The sequence below is a fragment of the Argentina silus genome, assembly GCF_951799395.1.
Source record: "Argentina silus genome assembly, chromosome: 2".
NCBI lineage: Eukaryota > Metazoa > Chordata > Actinopteri > Argentiniformes > Argentinidae > Argentina > Argentina silus.
Genome location: NC_139656.1, coordinates 6,865,141 through 6,886,611, shown reverse-complemented (window position 1 = coordinate 6,886,611; position 21,471 = coordinate 6,865,141). Strand labels below are relative to the sequence as shown.

The 21,471-nt window shown below is 43.3% G+C and overlaps 4 protein-coding genes across 5 annotated transcripts; 1 reads left to right on the top strand and 3 right to left on the bottom strand.

Annotated features, from left to right (window-relative positions):
- Window positions 1-117: 117 nt before the first annotated feature.
- Window positions 118-7,839, bottom strand: cct6a (chaperonin containing TCP1, subunit 6A (zeta 1)). Its single transcript, XM_083695363.1, has 13 exons — window positions 7,606-7,839; window positions 7,042-7,105; window positions 6,252-6,386; window positions 5,844-6,017; window positions 5,400-5,503; window positions 4,468-4,738; window positions 3,974-4,056; window positions 2,369-2,465; window positions 1,749-1,896; window positions 1,441-1,574; window positions 837-939; window positions 675-747; window positions 118-505 (listed from the first exon to the last, which is right to left on the bottom strand). The coding sequence occupies exons 1-13, from the start codon at window positions 7,740-7,742 to the stop codon at window positions 433-435; spliced, it is 1,596 nt and encodes a 531-aa protein (XP_083551489.1). The 5' UTR covers window positions 7,743-7,839; the 3' UTR covers window positions 118-432.
- Window positions 7,840-8,895: 1,056 nt separating this feature from the next.
- LOC310822489 (phosphoserine phosphatase-like) lies at window positions 8,896-10,746 on the top strand (the record flags this gene model as incomplete). Its single annotated transcript, XM_083694838.1, has 5 exons — window positions 8,896-9,035; window positions 9,467-9,601; window positions 9,844-9,989; window positions 10,229-10,377; window positions 10,636-10,746. The coding sequence occupies 5 exons, from the start codon at window positions 8,896-8,898 to the stop codon at window positions 10,744-10,746; spliced, it is 681 nt and encodes a 226-aa protein (XP_083550964.1).
- A 1,755-nt stretch (window positions 10,747-12,501) lies between these two features.
- On the bottom strand, window positions 12,502-17,564 carry LOC310822896 (protein NipSnap homolog 2-like). Its single transcript, XM_083695464.1, has 10 exons — window positions 17,466-17,564; window positions 16,190-16,329; window positions 15,920-15,965; window positions 15,721-15,815; window positions 15,236-15,306; window positions 15,002-15,142; window positions 14,659-14,690; window positions 13,930-14,024; window positions 13,751-13,834; window positions 12,502-13,648 (listed from the first exon to the last, which is right to left on the bottom strand). Exons 1-10 carry the CDS (start codon window positions 17,555-17,557, stop codon window positions 13,584-13,586), a joined length of 861 nt encoding a protein of 286 aa, XP_083551590.1. The 5' UTR covers window positions 17,558-17,564; the 3' UTR covers window positions 12,502-13,583.
- A 398-nt stretch (window positions 17,565-17,962) lies between these two features.
- Window positions 17,963-19,423, bottom strand: mrps17 (mitochondrial ribosomal protein S17). 2 transcript variants are annotated; one of them, XM_083695639.1, is made up of 3 exons: window positions 19,336-19,423; window positions 18,925-19,048; window positions 17,963-18,523 (listed from the first exon to the last, which is right to left on the bottom strand). In XM_083695639.1, the coding sequence occupies exons 2-3, from the start codon at window positions 19,045-19,047 to the stop codon at window positions 18,185-18,187; spliced, it is 462 nt and encodes a 153-aa protein (XP_083551765.1). In that variant the 5' UTR covers window position 19,048; window positions 19,336-19,423; the 3' UTR covers window positions 17,963-18,184. The 2 variants fall into 2 exon arrangements, with proteins under 2 accessions (XP_083551765.1, XP_083551766.1); XM_083695640.1 differs by having other exon boundaries at window positions 18,925-19,051; window positions 19,336-19,403.
- Window positions 19,424-21,471: the final 2,048 nt, after the last annotated feature.

Below are 21,471 nucleotides of genomic sequence, written 5' to 3'. Positions count from 1 at the left end.
TTTATGCATCATGTCTTCACACCAGTTACATTCATACTACTGGTAAACATTTACTTAATCAGACGCATCTCAAGAAGTAATTGAATCATATCCCCACGTGCCAAAAAACAACACGCATTTCATTCCAAGAGCCAAGAAAACGTTTAATGGGTACAAACAAAACTGAGTGGTACAGTTCAGTGCTTTCAACAAAATCTCATAAATAAACCAATCATTTTGGAGGGAGGCAAAGACAAATCCATGAAGGGGCTAATGATGGTTTCTGACACACATTGCGATGTAACACCATGACGTTAGCTACAGTGGGCTGCTCATCTGCTGACATGGGGTGCTTTTGCGTGCCGAGAGGCATTTTTAGCGAGCACAATGGTCTTCCCCACAGGAAATAAAAACTATCACTGTGGGCACCCAGAGGATATCTTCAGTTGACCTTTAACCTTTGAGAGATGACATCCCAGCCCTCATGATCTCATCCACTAGCAGGATGTTACTGGCAATTACCGTGCTGGAGAGCAAGAGAAATTAGGAAAGGGAGGGAGGGAGGGAAAGAGGACGCATATTAGGAATCTTACAGACAACCAACACAGATTGACTAAGAACAGTTATAGGAAATTTACAATTCATGAGCGGCTACAATCAAAATATTGCCTCTATTTGAAAGTCCATAAACTCACCATGAATGCAGAAGCTGTTTCTTGACACTGTAGTTGTCCCATACACCTGCCTCTCCAGCCACCATGGGTTCACCTAGGAAGATGAGATTCAGGGAGAACATTAAGCTCAGGCAAACCCACCGTGGGTTACAGTACTGTGTGCTGTTGCAGAATGTGACTGACCTGTGCTAAGGTCCACTCCTACAAACTGGCCAGACTCCTTATACTCCGTCTGCAGCTTCACCAGAGTCTCCTGGGGGTCATACCCTGAGTTGCAGGCCAGAACCTGAGAAAAAGAGAGGTGTTTAGATCAGCTTTGTTGGTGCAAGTGAGGTGGATCAAAAACAAACAAAAAAAAGAGTAAAGAACACTAGTTCTGTGAAAACCTTGCATCACCTTGTACCGAGACAGGTGTGGAAGAGGGAAAGTGTATGAGACAGGATAAGACCAAAAAAAAAAAAAAAGTTTAGATGGGTAGTTTGTGCTGGTCCGCTGAATACATGTAGGAGAGAAGACAACTCTCCCTATGCAGAGGTACAGACCAGACATCACTGTAGCACAGATATAGGAAACCAGGGAGAGCTACACAAGCATCCGTGGGTCTTCTCTGTGCAAAAGGACAATGACTCAGACCCAGAGAATGTGGAGGCTCAAAGGTCTCAAATGGATATTGCAATCAAAGTTACTTTCTCCTATAATAAACAGTGGTAGTTACAAAGGTAGTCATTGATGGAGTAAAAAAAAAAATATTACCAAAAATATTGAGAGAAAGATAGAGATATCTGACCTTAGGGATGACGAGGAGGGCGTCTGCGAAAGCCTGCACTCCCAGCTGGGCTCTTCCCTTCACCTTGGGCTTGTGTTTCACCAATGCGTCTGCCACAGCTACCTCAAACGCACCCGCTCCTGACACTACACAACCTTTTCACACAAACACCCAGTTAAGTAACTAAAACACCCTAACCTCGGAGGCCATCTTATCTATAAAGAGTGATACACACAATGTTACCGTGTACACATCCACTCACAGCCAAAACCCCCATCCCTTCATAACTAAACAGTACATACGCAGGTCCAACTCTCCCCCTTTCTTACCATCCTCAATGGCGTTCTTGACTGCCCGCAGGCCGTCCCTGACTGCATCTTTAATCTGTGTGAGGGTGTGTTTGTTGGGTCCCTTCACCAGCAGGGTCACTGAACGAGGGTTCCCACACTTCTCGATGAACGTGAACTTCTCCTCTCCCTGTGGAAGGGGGCAAACACACTGGGTTAGGACAGCTCTTTAGGACAGTAATGCATCTAATTCAACAAATAGAGGTCATGATCAGAAGCCTGCATGTAGACTCCTTTCAGTGTTTACAAACATTGAGTAAGATGTGTGCGCATGTTGGAAGCAAAATACCCCACTCTTATACAAGGCGTTGGCTGTAGTGAACAAAATTAACAACTATAACCTGACAGCAAACTTCACATGTATGTCTGGGTACCTTAATTAATTTTTTTATCCATTCTTATCCAATACGGTGAAGCATTTTTAGTTGGTGTTATTTCATTCGTAGAGCCAAGAGCTAGCTAGTATAAAATATTGAACTTTGACCCTGATGTTGTGACTGTTGTCATGGTTACCCAACTGTGACGCATCAGATAATGTGCAGTGAAGTTCTACAATTCTCTGGGGTTTACAGTTACAGTTCTAAAGACACACACACACTCACCAGTGTGTGTTCGTACACCAGACCAGCATGGCCCAGGCAGTCTGGAGTGAGGTCGTCCACAGAGTTCATGGCAATACCTCCACAGGCCAGAGTGAGCCTGCAGGACACAGACAGAAATCATTAATAGAACTGCTGCTACACATTTATGGGGGGGGGGGGTCTCAAACCAATGCAAGTTTTTTTTTTTTTTATTGACCCAAACTATCCTGAATTTCATAAATATTTAATATACAAATACAGTACACAGACTAAGTTAAATTTCAGTCTAAAGTTATAGGAAAATTACTGGGAAACATACAGGAGGCATCTGTGAGAGATAGCAGACATAATACAGTATGGACTGATATCATTTCACAACAATTGTAATACTGTAAGCTTGTGCCTCAGTCTCTGTGAAGCAGTGAGAGAGAGAGTGCTCCCACAGCTGGGTATACAGAGAATGAGAGGTGATTTTACATGGTGTCTGACTGCATTTACTACGGGCAGAGTAACACAGAATTCAGCCATGTCAAACTTGCTCGCATAACAGACACAGCTTGGGGTTTTGAGAGAGCGAAATGGCATTGTGAGGGCACACACATTATAAGTAATAGTAATAGTATTATAAGTAATAGTAATAGTATTATAAGTAATAGTAATAGTATTATAAGTAATAGTAACAGTATTAGCAGTAACTGCAGTGGTGAAAGTCAACAGTAGTACAGGGCTCCAGAGTGTGACCATTTGGTTGCATTTTGCAACCATTTGACTTTGCAGTGCAAGTTGAAAATGGTTGGTTGCACCAGGTGCAAGCTGCAAAAAGAAATGAGAGAGTGCTCATTAGCCTACAATGTTTTTAGAATGCAACATGTTTGAATTTCATTCAGCTCTCTCGTTTCACCCAGAGTGGCAGGTGATCACTGCAAGATTGACCCGTCACAAGAAAAATGTAGGCCCACCCACATTTAGAGCTTGGCAGGTGTTCATTTCAGACCCTGCCAGTTGTGGCAATACAAGGATATTGTATCTGGGATGCACATGTATACAGAGCGGAGGCGTTCACCAAAGCAGCACAAAATGTCCAGAAAGTGCCTTATAATTTGTATAGACACTCCTTAACGCTGTGTGAGGACAGCTGTTTAAAAGACTAATTTAACATTGTCTCTCCATTCGATATCCATATGACTCGTCTTGGCCTATACTGTCAGTGACTTGCATGTCGCCTGGAAGTGCCTTCTCCGCATGCAATTGCGATGTCATGATCAAACAACGTTTTTATGTTATTTTTGTATTATGAAAGAATCGGCTATGTAGCATATAATGCATTTGTAAATAGTAATATCATTGTAATAAGAGGATTTTTTCCCCACATGTATAGCACAAGTTCTCTGAAAGCAATGGCAAGTCAATTTCTAGCATGATAGCCTACTCTCTCTGTTTTATATTGTATGACAACATTTTGGTGCGATCAAATCATGTGCTGATGCCACAAAATTAAAAAGTTGGCCCACCAGGGGAAAAGCTTAGTCTGGAGCCTTGTAGTACCTGTAATGGCAATAATGTACAACTGTAGTGCTGTAATAGCATGGTCAGAATATTAGCAGTGGGAGCAGTCTTGTCTGTTACCTCTCCATGTTCCTCCTCTTGGCCCTGCGCAGAGCTACGATTCCCTCCTTCGCCAGAGCATCCAGGGAGTAGGGGTCAATTCCCTACAGGACAGAAATTAAACAATTATGAATCATACCTCATAACTACCGAATGTCCTACGAGAGAGAGGGAGATCACACACACACACCTCATTCAAACTCAGACACCACTGCTGAATCCCATATCGACAACTGCTTGTGACATGGGTAGAGTTTGTGCTGGTCCGCTGAATACATGTAGGAGAGAAGACAACTCTCCCTATGCAGAGGTACAGACCAGACATCACTGTAGCACAGATATAGGAAACCAGGGAGAGCTACACAAGCATCCGTGGGTCTTCTCTATGCAAAAGGTAGTACTTCAGGCTCAAAACACATTGGAGTTTGGTGCCTCCTGAAATGGAGGCAAGCCCATGGCGCTACAAAAGCAACCCTATGTCATAACAAGAGCACTACTACAACCCTTCTCTGTACCTTCTGGTTGATGACGACAAAGCCCTTCTCCCCATCGGGGCATATGCCGTTCTTCAGCGCAATGATCTTCTGCACACGCTCCTCGATGAACTTCCTCTCCGCAGCTACAAGCTTCTCCCTCTCCCCAGCGCTCTTGTAGAAGAAGCCAGAGTTGACCTCTGTCTTCTCGTACTCCAGGGACACGTTGCAGGTGAGCACGTAGGCGTCCTCCACACGTTTCTTCATGTCCGGGTGTCTGGCGCCGTGGTCCAGCACCAGCCCCCTGATCAGCCTGGGAGAGGGTGAGACAGCAGAGTGTCGGCTATGTTTTCAGCTAAAGGCTATGGAAGCTTAAACACCGTTTGTTGGCATCACGTCTTCTCTGGGGATCGGCTCCTGTACAGTAATAATGGTAGCTTGTGCCTTGCTCTCTGAAGCAGTGAGAGACAGTGCTCCCACAGCCGGGTATACAGAGAATAAGTGGTGTTTTGCATGGTGTCTGATTGTATTTACGACAAGCAGAGTAACACAGAATTCAGTCATGCCAACCATTAGGGTTGGCAATATACAAACTTTCATACCTTACTGGTGAGAAACGCAATTGTAGTGAATACTCTTATTCCTTACTCTTAGGATTTATTCCCTTCGACCAGTGTTCCAGTCAAAGGATTTTATGTGCAATGCACCATTCTACACCTCTGTAGTTGCAAATGGAAAACAAACTTGGATCAATATTGATCATTGATTGAATAACCAGCTTCATGTTGTGAATACCTCCTCATTCTGCTCTATTGTATTGCTTGTCAGACACAGCAGAGTAAAGATACAAAGAGAGTTTGAGAGATAAAAGTGCTCGTGTTCCCAATGATATAAAAATGCCACTGAAGGGGTCAATTAAGCTTGGTTGTTTTGGATCATATTGTTTTGTATAGTTTGGGCTTCCATAGACTCACTGTGTGTCACTGTCAGTCTTGTGTTTCATCTCCATGATCTCCACCATGAACAGATCGATGGGCTCATTGGGTTTAGCGATGGTCATCACAGCGTCGACTACAGCCTGGTAACAAAAAGACTACCATCAGCAACTACCCCAGCCGAGAGACAATAAATACATCTGATCAAAACATCAAAAAATGGTCTACAAATAATTGAGATACATAAGCATCAAGCCACAAAGCATGAGTTTCCCCTGACAATAGAGCGGATGCTGAGGACAGTGGTATTGCGCACACATTTTTTTGTTTATTAGAGCCCTAAACTGGTGGTCCCCCCCCCCTCCCCCCATCCCAATCTACACAGCCTGTCGGTAGCATCAGCTGTGTTCTACAACCCAAAAGTGGTCGTAGTTCAGCTGCTGACCTCTCACTCCTGACCGATGTCTCTCCCCTGTTTCTTACCTCAGTGAGGAGGTCTGCAAGCTCAGCATGGACCTTGGTTCTGAGAGAGGTGCGTGCCACGTTGATGAGAGTCTCTCTGTCCATCTCCTTTGTAACCTTCATCTCCTCCAAAACCTCCAGGGCCTTTTCCTTCGCTGCCTCAAAGCCCTCTGCAATTATTCTGGGATGGAGGCCCTTGGGGGACAACACAACAAAGATGGGTTAGACGTTAAGCGTAAGTCTCTTTAGACAAAACTATGACCATAAGCTTCTTTTAGGCATTTTTAGCAACAACAATGTTCATCCTTCACTCAATGTTTATCACCAGGGTTGATCTCTTGCAAATATGCTCAATATGATGGGTGTATTTCTTGGGAAGGCATAATGCGAGCCTTAGGTCTGTTATAGGGGTGTTGGGTGACCTCTCACCTCTGACACGTAGAGGTCAGCCTGTTTGAGGAGCTCTCCGATGATGAGGACATTAGAAGTGGTTCCGTCTCCTGTGATATCATCCTGCGCTGTGGCAACCTTGGCGATCAACGATGCCGTCGGGTGCTGGATTTGCTAGAAATGTAAATGGTGAAGGAAAATGACAATGAATTAACATTGAATGCAACAGCTTACCACATTACAAGGCATGAGGAAGCAAGAATATCAGGGGAAGGACTTAATGCTTATGTTGTCACAGGTGAGAAGATAAGCTGTTAACGCCATGCTCTACCAACTGAGCCACAGAGGACCACAAGACAGATAACTGATATATGGTTGTGCTGGTCCGCTGAATACATGTAGGAGAGAAGACAACTCTCCCTATGCAGAGGTACAGACCAGACATCACTGTAGCACAGATATAGGAAACCAGGGAGAGCTACACAAGCATCCATGGGTCTTCTCTATGCATCAAATGTATTTATATAGAGCAGTAAACTCTTTTCAATTTAATCTTTATAGACCTAAAAGTTATTCTGTACCCAAGAGGTTTTCATAAGCACAAAATAAAAGCAGTCCTGGTAGGTAATGGGGGACACAGAAGGGACAGATATCAACTTATAGCCTAGCCAAATACAGTACATCATACATGCAGCAGGGGTGTGGTCAAAGCCAGATTAAAAGTCAAATCAAATTAAAAGCTTAATACTAGGCCATATATAGACATCTTATACATATGGAGGCTAATTTCTAACCAGTGCGAGATTTTACGTTGTTTACAATGTGTTACCATTTCATGCAACAAGACATTGCCGTCTTTGGTCAGCTTGATGTCTCCAGCGCCAGACACGAGCCTGTGGGGCGGGACAAAGAAAATACCGGTATATGACAGTTACGAATATTCACACTACATCACAATTCATTGTCAATCAATTTAATACACGAATTGGATCTTGCAGTTTATTCATAGCGTTTAAACCGAAAATGAGTGAAATGTCTATGTGGCGTATGTGAACGGTAGCTAAAGCATCAGTTGAGGCTAGACGAGTCACGCTCGCCTGCTAACCCGGATCATGACGATGACACAGAGGAACCATGTGGGGGAACATTTAGCTATCCGGTTAGCTGGCTGTAGGCCTCAAAAGTATCAGTCACTTGTTTTAAATCCATACAGAGAAAGTAGCCTAGCTAGCTTTACTAAATCCATTAGCTATGTAAAGCAACAGCGACCGTATAAATTGTCTTAGCAACGCAATTAGTTGACAGCTAATGCTAAGTGGTTAGCATGCGTGTGCCCAACAAAAGCGTCTGCGCATGGTGTCACGCAGAAGTAGCTTGCTAGCTAGGGACTCACATTTTCATGGTTCCTTTTGGTCCCAAATTACTCTTGAGCACATCCTGCAGCCCCCGGGCAGCGCTGATATTCACGGCTAGGGCAGCCTGGGCCCTGGCCACCTCGGCCTTCGGGTTGAGAGCTTTCACGGCAGACATGGTGGTGAAAATACAGCCAGTGAAAAAGAAAGATTACCGCTGGTCGAGAGATGAGACAGCGGGCTTAGCTTGGAACGCTAGCGGAAGGGAAGGGAAGCTGCTTCCAGAAGTCTCGAGCATGTGCTCTTCGGCCCTCCCTACACAGCGCCCTTGATTGGCCAGATATCACGAGATGAACTAAAGTGACTGGTTAAGCAGATTGTCAGTCATGTACGCCAATTTTCTTTGAATCCGAAAGATCTGTCTAGAATGAATTGAATCAAAGAAAGTAAGTTGGTTTCAACCACTTTGATTGAATGAATGAATAATAACTCCCTAGCTTTTTAACTTATTTTCCGAATTGTATACTGTTGTTTACACTGATAATTTGTGAATTGTTTACAATAAAAACAAATAAAACATAAACATTCGTGACCGAATATCACAATAGATGGTTGGTATAGTGTTAAATAAATTATACAATGCATTAGCTTTTACTATATAATATAGTTCAGAGAATATCCGTTCCACAAATATTAAATATTTTGATTAAGGTTTCAATTACTGAAAGTGTCAAGTCAATGTCCTACAATTCAGTTGTGACGTGTGATGAGCTAAAAGTCTATGGTGATGAGTGTGCTGCAAATAATTTCACCTGAAAGAAGACGATGACGGGATATACTGTCTCTCGGGATTTTATCTTTTAGCAGATGGACTGCAGGGGTGAATGATTTGGGGCAAGTAGATAAAGTGTGGTCTACAGTCATTGGCTAAAGTAGGATGGGAAGATCAGAAAAAAAATACTCTTCATAGGCCTACTCCTCTTCATTATAGGAACGACCTTCCTCAATTGTTCCCATGGCTGTAAATAACGGGGATACAGCTTAGACCAGGCGATGTGTCGTTTGTAGAAATTTGAAGAATGTGTCTGTCTCTTCACATGACAGAACGATGCATTGTTCCAAACCTTTTCACGGTTGGTCACGTTCAATAAGATCATGGAAAAAGCCAGGCGGGACGGTCAGTCGTTATTTTTTAAACCTCAACCTATTGATCGTCTGTTATGCTACAAAACCACCCTCTCTCACTCTTAAGACAGTCCAGACGTACGGCCACACCGCTGCTTCAAACCGATTGTCCTTGCACCCATCCAAGTGTTCCAAGTTTTGGAATTATGACAACTCTAGCGCAGACGAAGGAGATATTTCGCAACGCTGAAGCCGTGTGCTTCGACGTGGACAGCACTGTCATCAGAGATGAGGGCATAGATGAGCTGGCGACGCTCTGCGGGGTTGGTGATGCAGTGACAGAGATGTGAGTACAATAAGTGCTGTAATGTGTGCTGAGTTTCAAATTAAATTGAAAGTCTGTCTGTGAGAGTCTGTCCCTGCAGTCAATTGAGTGGTGTTCCAAGTACTTTATGCAACTTTTCTTCATTTCTTCCATACTTTCATTCCTTCCCTCTTTCCTTTAAGTGATCACAGATTAGACATTTAATTGACGAAAGCAAAGTTGTTGAATGTGATCCAAGGTTATCCAAAGTAAGGCCTGAGGGTCCAAAGTACATATGAAAGGAACTGATCCCCACTCCAGACAGTTACAACACATCAGCTAATCAACCCCTGTTCGCATGACTTCTATTCATATCTAGAACGGAACTCCCAGATATAGTAAGTGTGTGAGGAGATCATGCTGTTTGGCCTTCTGTTTTTATTCTGATCCTGATTTCATTCCACATTCTGAAGGACCCGTAAGGCCATGGGAGGGTCAATGACATTCAGAACTGCCCTGTCAGAACGTCTGTCAATCATAAGGTGCTCCTGGGAGCAAGTCAACAAACTCATCACAGACCACCCTCCCCAACTCACCCCAGGAATAAAGTGAGTGTATTCCTCTCATTCTGAAATGGGGAAATTAAGGCTTGACTGCTTGAGCAGTATGAATGAATACTGTGCTGCCAGTTCACATCATATATTGCTGCAGTGTCCCGTTTGAATCGAAGAGAGTGGAGAAGAATTTCCATTGAGTTACCCTTAAATCTGACTTACTTCACTAAGGATTGATGGACTGGTTGGTTGACTGACTGACTGACTGTTTTTGTTTGTGTGGACATGATCATCAGGGAGCTTGTTGATAAGCTGCAGCAGAGGGGGGTGAAAGTGTTCCTGGTTTCTGGTGGGTTCCGGTGTATTGTGGAGCATGTGGCAGCTCAGCTTGGGATCCCCCAACATCACATCTATGCAAACCGCCTCAAGTTCTACTTCAACGGTGAGCCACCAAGACACAGACACCACCACCATAGATGGTCCAGTGTCTTGTTCAATACAATGATAGGAATGTATTGCATGTAGAGCAACCACGCTTCTCAGATGAGTATGCAGGGTTTGAAGAGTGCGTATATGCTGTCCTTTTGTGTGTGGTTGTCCAGGTGAGTATGTTCATTGAGTATGTGTGTATGCCAAAGTGCATACTGGTTCTTGACTGTCCTGTTTTGTATGGATGTCCAGGTGAATATGCAGGCTTTGATGAGTCCCAGCCCACGGCGGAGTCAGGGGGGAAGGGGACGGTGGTGACCCTGCTGAAGGAGACCTACGGTCTGCAGAGCGTTGTCATGGTCGGAGACGGAGCCACAGACATGGAGGCCTGCCCACCAGCAGTAAGAACACACTTAAGAACACACTTTCTATGGGTGCATAACTTTACTTGTACCCAACTTCACACACATTCCACAAACCGGACCCCATACACATAAATTATACACACCTCACATTTTCACTAATTAACTGATGTTCTTCTGTTCTGAGTGATGGTCCTATACAGTATACGAAGGCTCTCGTCCCTTTGGCAATGACAAATGCTGTGGCATAACTTTACCAGCCACTGACTGCTTTGACTTGTGTTTTTCTTATTCCAGGATGCTTTCATCGGGTTTGGGGGTAATGTAGTGAGGCCGCAGATCAAGGAGAGGTGTTCCTGGTACGTCACAAGTTTCGGAGAGCTTCTGAGGGAACTGGTGAAGACATGATTCCGGGACTGTATAAATCTAACATAATTGTATATTAGATTAGATTAGATTAAATTCAACTTTATTGTCATTGAGTACAAGTACTGAGAAAACTAAATGCAGTTTGGCATCTAACCAGATAGTGCAAGTAGTGGCATAGTGCAAAATACATTATATTGTAGACAGTGCATGGTGTTACAGTATAAGGTATTACAGTGAGTATAAATAAATGAATATAATAGGTGAATATACATTAGATGAATATCAATATGATATGTACAGTTGAACAAGGGCAATAGGTCTTGAGGTATGTTACATACACTCACCAAACACTTTATTAGGAACACTATACTAACACTGGGTAGGGCCTCCCTTTGCTCTCAAAACAGCCTCAATTCTTCGTGGCATTGATTCCACAACATGTTGGAAACATTCCTTTGAGAATCTGGTCCATGTGGCATGATTACATCACACAATTCCTGCAGATTTTTCCCGTTCTACCACATCCCAAAGGTTTTCTATTGGATTCAAATCCGGTGACTGGGAAGGCCACTGAAGAACACTGAACTCATTGTCATGTTCATGAAACCCGTTTGTCTTTTCCTTTGTGACATGGTGCATTATCATGCTGGAAGTAGCCATTAGAAGATGGGTAAATTGTGGCCATGAAGGGATGCACATGGTCAGCAACAATACTCAAATAGGCTGTGACATTCAAGCGATGATTGATTGGTATTAACGAGCCCAAAGTGTGCCAAGAAAACAGTGTATGTGTGAGATGTATAATTAGAGACCAATATAATAAATATGCTATGTGCAAACAAGCAGTAGTGCAAAAGCTAAATTGAAGTCCTGAGTGTGCAGCCAGTAGAGGTATGGGGGGAGGGTACACTGACACTAGTAGTCAATGTCCCTCTTGTTGGGGGGTGGAGGGGGGGCGGCTGGTAGGGGGGTGGGCTGGGCTACCACCGAGTTCAGCAGAGTAACAGCTGCAGGGAAGAAGCTGTTCCTGAACCTGCTGGTGCGGGAATGGAGACTCCTGTACCGCCTCCTGGATGGGAGGAGGTCAAACAGTCTGTGGCTGGGGTGAGAGGTGTCCCTACTGATGCCTCACGACCTCCGCAGACACTGCCTGCGCTGGAGGACCTCGATGGCAGGGAGTTGGGCACCGGTGATGTACTGGGCGGTTTTCACCACCCCTTGCAGGGCCTTCTGGTCGGAGACAGAGCAGCTGCCATACCACACTGTGATACAGTTTGTCAGAATGCTCTCGATGGTGCACCGATAGAAGTTGACCAGGATCCTAGGAGACAGATGGGCTTTCTTCAGTCTTCTCAGGAAGTATAGACGCTGCTGCGCCTTTTTGACCAGGGTGGAGGAGTTGAGGGTCCAAGAGAGGTCCTCGGAGATGTGGACACCCAGGAACTTGAAACTGGAGACACGCTCCACCTCCATCCCATTGATGTATATGGGGGTGTGTCTGCAGCCTCCAGCTTTCCTGTAGTCCACAATGAGCTCCTCGGTCTTCTTGGTGTTGAGGGCCAGGTTGTTGTCGGCACACCACACCGCCAGGTGCTGGACCTCCTCCCTGTAGGCCGACTCGTCGTTGTTACTGATCAGGCCTACCACAGTGTATATTGTTAATCTACAACAACTTTTACATGTTTGTCTTACAAATTCCATTTCTTTACAATGTAGCACAAATTTAAGGAACATTTGCATATTCAATTCATTTGCCTTTTATTGAATGCTATATATTGCCATTTTCTATGGGAGAAATAGTGAAAACAAAAGAGGCTGTTTACTTCAGTTTAATTAAGTTTAATTCAATATGTACAACTAATCTTAATAAAGCACTGCATTTCACATACCATTGCAAAAACCGTGCCTATCCTGTTCCTCTGTCTAACAGTATGGAAGTCACACAACTCTTCATTTATGGTATATATATTAATGGTATCTTGTAACAGATTTGCCTTGGTCAGCTTTTGCTTCCAATCTGACCTCTGACCTTTTCTAAACACTCCTCTGTGTTACAGCATGGGTCACCTGATTGGTTGATGTGTTGATTGGCATGAAGAGGAGTAACCTGATTGGTTGATATGAGGGTTTCAACATTAAGGCCAAACCAGTAATTTATCAGGGGTTTGCAGGTATTGATTAGTCTGTCTCAATTAAAAACAAAGAAAGAAACCAATATGTTGTCAAGAGTCCTCCTCTCCCCTCCATGTTTTGGAGAAAGAGTCATCAGTGCTATACCACAGTCAACATCCAAAAGCTGTGGTTCAGTTTGACAGAGGAGAGACAGGCTAGATTCTAGGAGGGTAAATGGAAAATACTCAGTTAACACGTTTTCAGGAATGGAAACCAGCCGAAAAATGTCTGACTTTGAGACGAAATACTAAGGTATACCAAGGCTTGAGTTCAGATACCTGTGGCCCTTCAGGACTAGTGCTCAGGACCACTGGCTAAAAGTCAGCTACAACTGTCAATTACAAATATTTTGGTAAAAATTCAAATGATCAGTGATCTATACAGTGGAGAGGAGAAGAGAGAGAGAGAGAGAGAGAGAGAGAGAGAGAGAGAAGAAGAAGGGAGATATTAATCTAAGCAAAACACAAGTGTCTGGTTCAGTAACATATCACCTGCAGTAACAGATACTATTATCTTGTTGACAGTATTTTTTCAGCCGAAATAAAACATTTTAGGCGCACACAGTGAAGACATAGAAAATCAATATGAAAACAGATGTGGCAAGCATGTTGGTGTCACGCTGAAATCCCTGGCAGTGCACACTCTGGAGGTTGGTTAAGTTCTCTATGAATCAGTGTGGTGTTTCCTCTGGGCGTTCATAGGGGCTACTGCAGAGGAGAAGTCTTCATGGGGATCATTATTCTGGACTCCATGTGCTGGATAAGAGGAACTGAGAAAGGAAGGGAATTGGCATTTCATGTTCGTTATGGGGTTGAATGCACAGTGTGACAGACAGAAAGACAAAGAGGGAGAGAGATGGACAGAGATTTACCAGTGTAATAAACAACTTCATCCCAGCCTTCATGTTGCCAGGCTGCGTTTCTGGTGTCTTCTCTTGACTGGAGATCTTTGTAGGCTAAAGACAGAGAAAAAACATTAATAATGCAAAAACTGGGCAAAGCTGCTGCTCTGTGTATAGGCTCCGACACAACACACAGCATCAAGTCTTACCCCAGAGGTGGTGCACCATGTAGAGGCTCCCGATCTGAGAGAAGAACCCCCCTACCGCCTCATGGTTCTGCTGGCGGAACTCTATCGCCCGAGCCCTGCGGAACACAGAACACTGAGGTCACATGGCACAAACTGGCCAATCCACAGAGCTGATAACACCACTCATCAGGGGTGCTTTTATATTAACTTTCATTGATAATTAATTCTGAAACTCTTGCTTTAGTCCAGGCAGCAGTCAGTTTTTTTTCTGATCAAACTTGATAAGAGTCATCAATTCAAAATATCAAATGAATCAATTCAATGTTACAACATTGATTATGTGACTCTCCTCGTATTGTTGTTTTGATTACTTCAGTCCCCCATGTACAGTAAAGGATTTGACAAGCAGATTGGTCTGTATTGTTCCGACATTCCAATTCTGGGAGAGAGTGTTTTTTACTGACAAATTACAGCAGGCATATTGTTATATAGAGTCCATATTAGCTAATTATGTTATCAATCATTATGCCTTTCTCCATTTTCAGTCATGCTTGAGTCATGCATAGATAGGGCAAGCCAGAGGTACCGTTCACTCTCATATGCACAGCTAATCTGTAAAGGTAATAATAATAATACAAAAGGTGTAAATGCTTCAAGAAATAAGTGTTGCTGTCTCTACATAAGACCATTTAAATGATGTGAAAGATGATAACCTTCACAGAACCCATGTGAGAAAAAGAGCTGCCTTACCAGTAGTTTCCCCACTCAATCATAGTTCCGGGCTGAAAGAGAGAGAGGAACAACTAATAATGAGAAAAACAGATTACAGCACAAAATATTACAAAATAAAAACATTGACAGTATTGAGACAGAACAAGAAACAACGGCTATGGTGTGGAATACACACAATGACGGTAAGTGTTGCTGAGAGAAAGACACAGTGAAATCAACACTGAGTGGGGAGCAAGAGATACACACAAAGAGACAAGAAGAAATAGAGACACTGAGCTGGAGAATCTCAGGGAGAAGATAGAAAGAAAAAGAGAAAGACAGAGAAAGAGAAACAAAGAATGACCCCCCCCCCCTCCCTCACCCTGAGTTGATAGGAGCGGAGCTCGTAGATGCTGGGCCCTGGGCGAGGGACAGGCTCATTCCAGAAGCTGAACTCCAGCAGCAGCTGGTTCCTGCGGGACAGCAGCATCTTCCCCCTCTCATTCCTGTACTCCATAAACTCCTACAACACAGTGGGGAATTGTTAGAGACAAACACTGACCAAGCTGCGTTAAAACACAGTTAAAATACACCCTTTCCTTTTTTTTCTTTTTACCTTGTTCTGCCTGAGTTTGTTCATGACCTCGGTCAGGGCTGGGTACCCTCCCCGATATCTCCACAGGTGAACTAAGAGGATGGGAGTGAAATAAGCGACAGTGTGAGTAACTGAGCTACTGCATGTCCTCCTATGTGTGTGTGTGTGTGTGTGTGTGTGTGTGTGTGTGTGCACACTGGCATAGCAGAAACCCCGCAGAGAGGCAGGGAGCCCCCTGAGCCCCCTCCCAGTACAACACAATCACCTACAATATGTTGGAAATGTGAATGAGTCCGGTAATATTGAAGTTGCAGCATTTAACAAGTGTGTGTGTGATTGTGTGTGTGTGTCCACTTCCTCCCTGTACAAGTTCTCTCCTGTTAATAAATAATAAAAATAAATAGATGATTCACTTACTTAAACAAATGTATTTGTTGTAAGTCGCTTTGGATAAAGGCGTCTGCTAAATGCCATAAATGTAAATGTAGATGTAAATGTGTCCTTACCTGCCTGGTCCTGCTCTCCGTACCACGTATTCCAGGTGCCCAGCAGCTCGCAGGGGTAGTGAGAGTCAGCATTGATGGAGGGAAGAACTTCCTCACTGAGGACACAGAATCACACACAGACTCCTATGTGTCACAGTCCTGCTCTTCAAGTACACCATGTAAGTACTCTCAAATAAAAATTGTTGGGGGGGTGTCTTACCAAAGTTTGTTGTAAGCATCAAGGCACTCAGGCTTAACATTGTGAACTGCAAAATAAATAGTTGTTTTAGGTCATTCATCTTGTAACAGATTGTATTGCAGTAGCCTGAAAAAAAGTCTAACATCTTTTAATCCATCTTAATCCTGTCTAGAACATTGTAATCGTGTACTGCAGACAACGCTACTCAAACCTTGGGTGTGGGTGTGGGTGTGGGTGTGTGTGTGTGTGTGTGTGTGTGTCTTAGTACGGAGTAGTAGAGCAATGGCGTACACTGTATCTTATAGAGGTTGCTGTCTTCTTTTTTAGCGAGCAGGTGAGAGTGTGCATCCTTTCTGGGGTCAACCTTCCGGACGAACAGAGACTTGAACCAGCTGTCTTCACGGTTTTTATTGGTGGAAGCTGAGAGACTCCTGAGCAATAGAACGAGAGCACATACACATCATTTCATGCCAATCACCAATCAATACTGGTTCCACTTTAATCATATTTGAACAATAATAACACAAATACATTGACCATGGCATGGAATAAAGATATAGGGTGGGGTACTTTGGCATAGCCATCATGTTTAATGGTCTGTAATCTAGGAGGCTAAATACTAGTGCATTCCTTACTCGGCCTAGTCGGATAGGATTCCAATTTAAATGTCCTTTGGTAAGACTGTTAAGCAACACTAGCTACGCAGCAAATGACCTACTTGGAGACATTTACTGACATTCTTTTCAATTCTCGACAAAAGTGAAGGATCATATCAAGGCCGGCGGTGGCTATGGGCAGGGGTGGGCTCAGGTCACCCAAACGTGCGTCTTGCCCACCCAATCAAAAGTTGTTGTTTTTTCCCTGAATTGCTGATATTCCGGGGGCGTGTTTGAATGTTTAATCCCCCCCCCCTACAAAATCAATAGCCCTTCCAAGGTGTTGGTTCTGGCTCCGGGCCTGGATCACATTCGTGCAGTGACACAATATATGGTAACTGGTAGGGGGAGCAGGATTTGACAGCTGGCATAAGCGCCACCATAGTAAATTCAGTGGGGCGTCTCAGTAAAGTTTAATGCAACAATGCACGTCATTAGCCACATTTACATACTTATATTTCTCGATCTAACGATCATAGTCACGTTCACAACAACAGCATTTTGTAATGACCTTGAGATAATTCGATTGGGATATCCCTTGCTACACATTTAATGCGCAGCAAATCCAAGCAGTTAGCTGTAGCTGCAGCATGGTCAAACTTAACTTTGTATGTGAATAGTTGCACCGTGCACGATAACAATAGCAAACTGTCTTAAACATGTAGAAAGTGTCAATACGCCGCTGACTTGGTAATTTAGCTTTAAGACAGATAGCTAAAGTTATCTATTAAATGTACAATTTGTTCAACTTTGCTTGCTAGCTCTAGCTACCACACTTACAACGCTGTTTTAAAAGTGGGAACGGCGAATGCTTCTTAGCGCTAGCTAAAATAAGCAGTATTGGTCCAAATAAACTGTTACATACATATGTGCTTTCACATTTATGTTGTGAATCAAATGACCTGTCTAACCTGATTGTAAGTGCGACCTGTCCGTTCGTCCTGACCCCGTTTCTAGCCTGTTTCAGGCCGTTTCCCACATTCTGAAGGACTCGGGTCGCCATCTTTCCCCTTTCGTGCGTTCTTGTGTGTACACTGGTACTACTATTACTGCATCACGGAATGCCCACTGCTTCCACTAGATGGCAGCAAACCCACACAAAATGTCCCAAAAGGGGCTGCCCTAAGGCAGATCAAGAGAAACTTCGTCCATCAGGAGACTCGATGAAATGGGCCAATTATTTCAGGCACTTAGTGTGTTTTCAATAAGTGACCAAATAGCTCATAACGTCAAAAATAAGTTGTTATCACATAATTTTCTTCTTATGGCAAACTACAAATGCATTCTGTCACTAAAACCATGTGTGAAAACTGCAGTTTAACATCAATAACAGGTCCTATAAATTAATGTTGTTTGTGAACAAACACAAGAAGTGGTGCTCATTCTCAGTATTTTTCCATTGATGTGTTTTTATTGTATTCTTTCAATTAAAGAGTGTGTGGTATTGAATGTGTTTTTGTTTTATTCCCCCAAGTGCATAACAGACACATGTATAATAAAACAATCTATTGCTTGTTCCTTGATACATTTAAATACATTTTGTCCACACTGAAAAAATATTACAAAATGAACAACATAACGATATGAAATAAAAAAAAAAATCTATGGTATTTCAAATAATAGTCCACGGTCAGGGTGCTGGAGCTGCTGTGGAGGCTGTGGTTGTCGAGGCAGAGGCTAGGTCTGCAGAGGCAGCAGTGATGTTTAGTTCCTGTAGTTTTTCTGTTAGCGTGGTCTCCTCCTCCAGGCTCTGTGTAGGGTCAGTCAGAGGCTCCAGGTACTCGTTCCCCGCCACTCTCTTTCCGGTCAGGGGGTCCACCACCTTCCCCACCTTGTACACTATCTCAGCAAGTTCATGTTTCACATGTCTGGATCTGCGCTCAACCAGGGCTTTCAGAAGAACTGTATCTCCCACAGTGCACTGCTGCAAGGCGTCGTGAGCAAAGTAGGTCTTCCTTTTGTTGTAGTACTGCAGGAAAGATGATAACGTCAGATGTTGTTGGATGTTTCAGTGCCAGTGATGGAATTGGCCAACAAGAGGAAAGCTTCAACTAGCACACTATCAAATGCAGTGTTAACTGTCACATGGAGCAGAGTGCTGCTGGAAATTGTGATGTATACAAGAAAGTTTATCATCACTCACTCTTTACTAACAACTCAAAGCGTTACACTGAGCAATCAATTAAACAGAAAGTGTGCATTAACTACTGGGATTTTTTTTTTCAGTCAATGCAGATGAATAAAAGGAAATGAGAAGGGGATGCTTCTTAGGACTACAGTACTATGTGCCCAAAAAGTGAGATGCACCAGGATAGTGAACGGCTCCAGCACCAGTGAGATGCTCCTGGCTTGTATGATTAGTTTGTTTACCTTGAGTAGGTATGGGTCCAGTACCAGCCTGGTCACTCGGACTTTGGCAGTACGCTGCATCTTGGTCCCGATCACTTTGCCGATGATCCATTTGGCATGGACCGATGCCTGCTTCACCGACATCCTTGTAAAGAACACACAATTATGCCTGGGTCAGAATAAAAACCAAGTGCGATGGTAAAAACGTTTGATGGTTGACCAGTCTTTTGTCAACGAATCTGCGTGGGAAATGAAAACAGTTTCAAGATGCAAGCGAGATGGGAAACATAATAAATGCTCTACTATATGGAGACCTGATAGCATTAGCAAGGTGATTAACTGTCGCGTTGGTGTGAAGGAAGTTTACGAACGAAACCTCCGTTTTGAAGTTAACACTCATGTTATTTTACTGACATGATTTAAGCAACTTACTTTATTGAGTAACTGAAGCCTAAATGTGAAGGTCAGTATTTCATCAATGCGACCATCTCCATGCCATCTGAGACTGGCTTGTTTTGATGACGTACACCTACGGGGTATACAGAGGGACAAAATTGGTATGTTATTCTGTTGCACGTGTCGTAAAAGTATCATCTTCAGCGGAGGAGGAGGAGCTGCAAAAACGTCTATCATCGTTGTCATCAGTCATCATCACCATCAGTTAAACACATGCACGAGTCGAAAGGTAAACTGATAACCACACATCACTGTCTCCAGAGTTGTACATACATATATCACATTCCCCATTTGCAATTGTTTCCCCAAAAATGTTATCAGGTATAGCTTTTTGGGGGATTGTTCCCCACATTTAGAGATAATGTACATCACTGATGTGTTATTGTTCAGTAAACAAACACACAAATGTGATCTGTGGCACCAATGAGGAGCACACATACAACTGACATGTGCCTCTGTCACATCAGCTGTAGGCTATGATCGAGCTCATGACCTGCAGCTGCGTAGAGGCCTTAAGAGGGCCAAGACCTGCGGCTCTCGGGCTGTTCTCTTTTTCCTCGGTTGTTGTGACTGAGGAAGAACCAAAACCGACTGCTCCTTCTCTTGTATCAAAGATGTTATTCTGACCTTGGAACACTCCTAACTGCAGGCTGAGGTTTGAGATAGTAGCTCACAACGCCTACGCTTCTTTCCCAGCTTCTTTATCAGCAAACAGGTGCAAGATATGTTTACCCCTAGACCTATGACGTACAAGCATTGGAGTTAAGGACGGTCCTCTCCTCAGCCACAGCATCAGTATCTGAATCCACACTGTTGGTGAAGGAATGCTGATCCAGCTTCAAACAACGTTGTTTAAACTTTGTATATGCATTAAAACTCTCAACTGAGACCAAACATCGTTTATTGTTGTTCACTGAAAGATTTCCATCACAACCCTCACAGATACTCTTACCCCACATGCTACACTCCACATTCACACTGATGTACTGATTGCCACACCTCATCTAGTTATGATTATGTTCCTTCGTGTTCACTTTTGAATACATTTTGGTTAATCCTTTACCATGTGTTCTCCTTCTTTTGTTGTGACTAATGAGTGGTCATAACATAACCCAATAACCATATTACTCATCATAACTTTTATTAACTTAGTCTGGTAGAAAAGGCCGAATAGATTCAGTCAGTCTCTTCACCTCACATGTGTTTTATCTTGTCTGCAATGGATAATGGACAATTGACCCCACAGCATTTGGCATTAAGAGCAGATCTCTTTGATTTCCACAGAATCAAAAAAGGTTACAGGAGAAATCGTATGTAAATGTATGCATAGAATAGAGAAAACAGTCCCTGAATGGGAATTGGCTGTGGGTCAGAACCAACCACATAGGCTTACAGGCCAAGCTGGTCTTAATTAGATCCATGCCGGGGAGAACAGGCCTTGCTCGCTGTGTTTCCCATTTAAGGCAGTACATGGAGGAGTATGCCTTTGACAGGCTCACAGCAACGGCCAACAGAACAGACTCACTCCCCACATACAGGATCACTCTCACAACATCACAGCATTGTATTGTAACTTTACTTTGATAATAACTCATACGCTTAAGTACTGTAATGTTGAGTTAGTAGTACCTTTATTGCAGTAAATAAGGTGCAGCTTGACTGTCATCCCTTACCGTTATCAACTTGAATGGCATATACTTATAACACGTTATACTGTACATGTTGTACTGCACATGCCTTTATGTTGTATCAGTGACCCTATCCCATTTCATATGTACCCAAGGATAAGAGCATACCTTACAGTACATGTATGTTTTCATGCAAAGGAATGCTGCTATGGTGAAGTACCATGTGTAGTCATGAAAGACTGATAGGATGTGACAAAACGTCAAACACAGGATATTAGATACCAGATATATCTGCTCTATGGTTTCTATGACAGCATAGCTGGAATAGCAAGCATCTTTATGAATTCTCCTATCAGATGAAAAGGCAGACATCACATGTGTATCAGTCCTTTACCCAGACCCATAGTTCCTGGATTTGAGGTGTCAACAACACACATACGGTAAAGACTGTAATACTTAGGCAGAGGACTCAAATGCACGACTC

Excerpts from the sequence above, each read along its gene's own strand:
- mrps17 (XM_083695639.1), bottom strand. The coding sequence starts at position 19,047 with ATGTCGGTGAAGCAGGCATCGGTCCATGCCAAATGGATCATCGGCAAA. Across the intron at positions 18,524-18,924 it reads TGGACCCATACCTACTCAAG|TACTACAACAAAAGGAAGAC; the intron begins GTAAACAAACTA and ends TCTTTCCTGCAG.
- LOC310822896 (XM_083695464.1), bottom strand. The coding sequence starts at position 17,557 with ATGGCGACCCGAGTCCTTCAGAATGTGGGAAACGGCCTGAAACAGGCT. Across the intron at positions 16,330-17,465 it reads CAGGTCGCACTTACAATCAG|GAGTCTCTCAGCTTCCACCA; the intron begins GTTAGACAGGTC and ends TCTATTGCTCAG. Across the intron at positions 14,691-15,001 it reads TCCGCTCCTATCAACTCAGG|CCCGGAACTATGATTGAGTG; the intron begins GTGAGGGAGGGG and ends TCTCTCTTTCAG.
- cct6a (XM_083695363.1), bottom strand. The coding sequence starts at position 7,742 with ATGTCTGCCGTGAAAGCTCTCAACCCGAAGGCCGAGGTGGCCAGGGCC. Across the intron at positions 6,018-6,251 it reads CTGACCTCTACGTGTCAGAG|GGCCTCCATCCCAGAATAAT; the intron begins GTGAGAGGTCAC and ends TTGTCCCCCAAG. Across the intron at positions 4,057-4,467 it reads TTGTCGTCATCAACCAGAAG|GGAATTGACCCCTACTCCCT; the intron begins GTACAGAGAAGG and ends TCTGTCCTGTAG.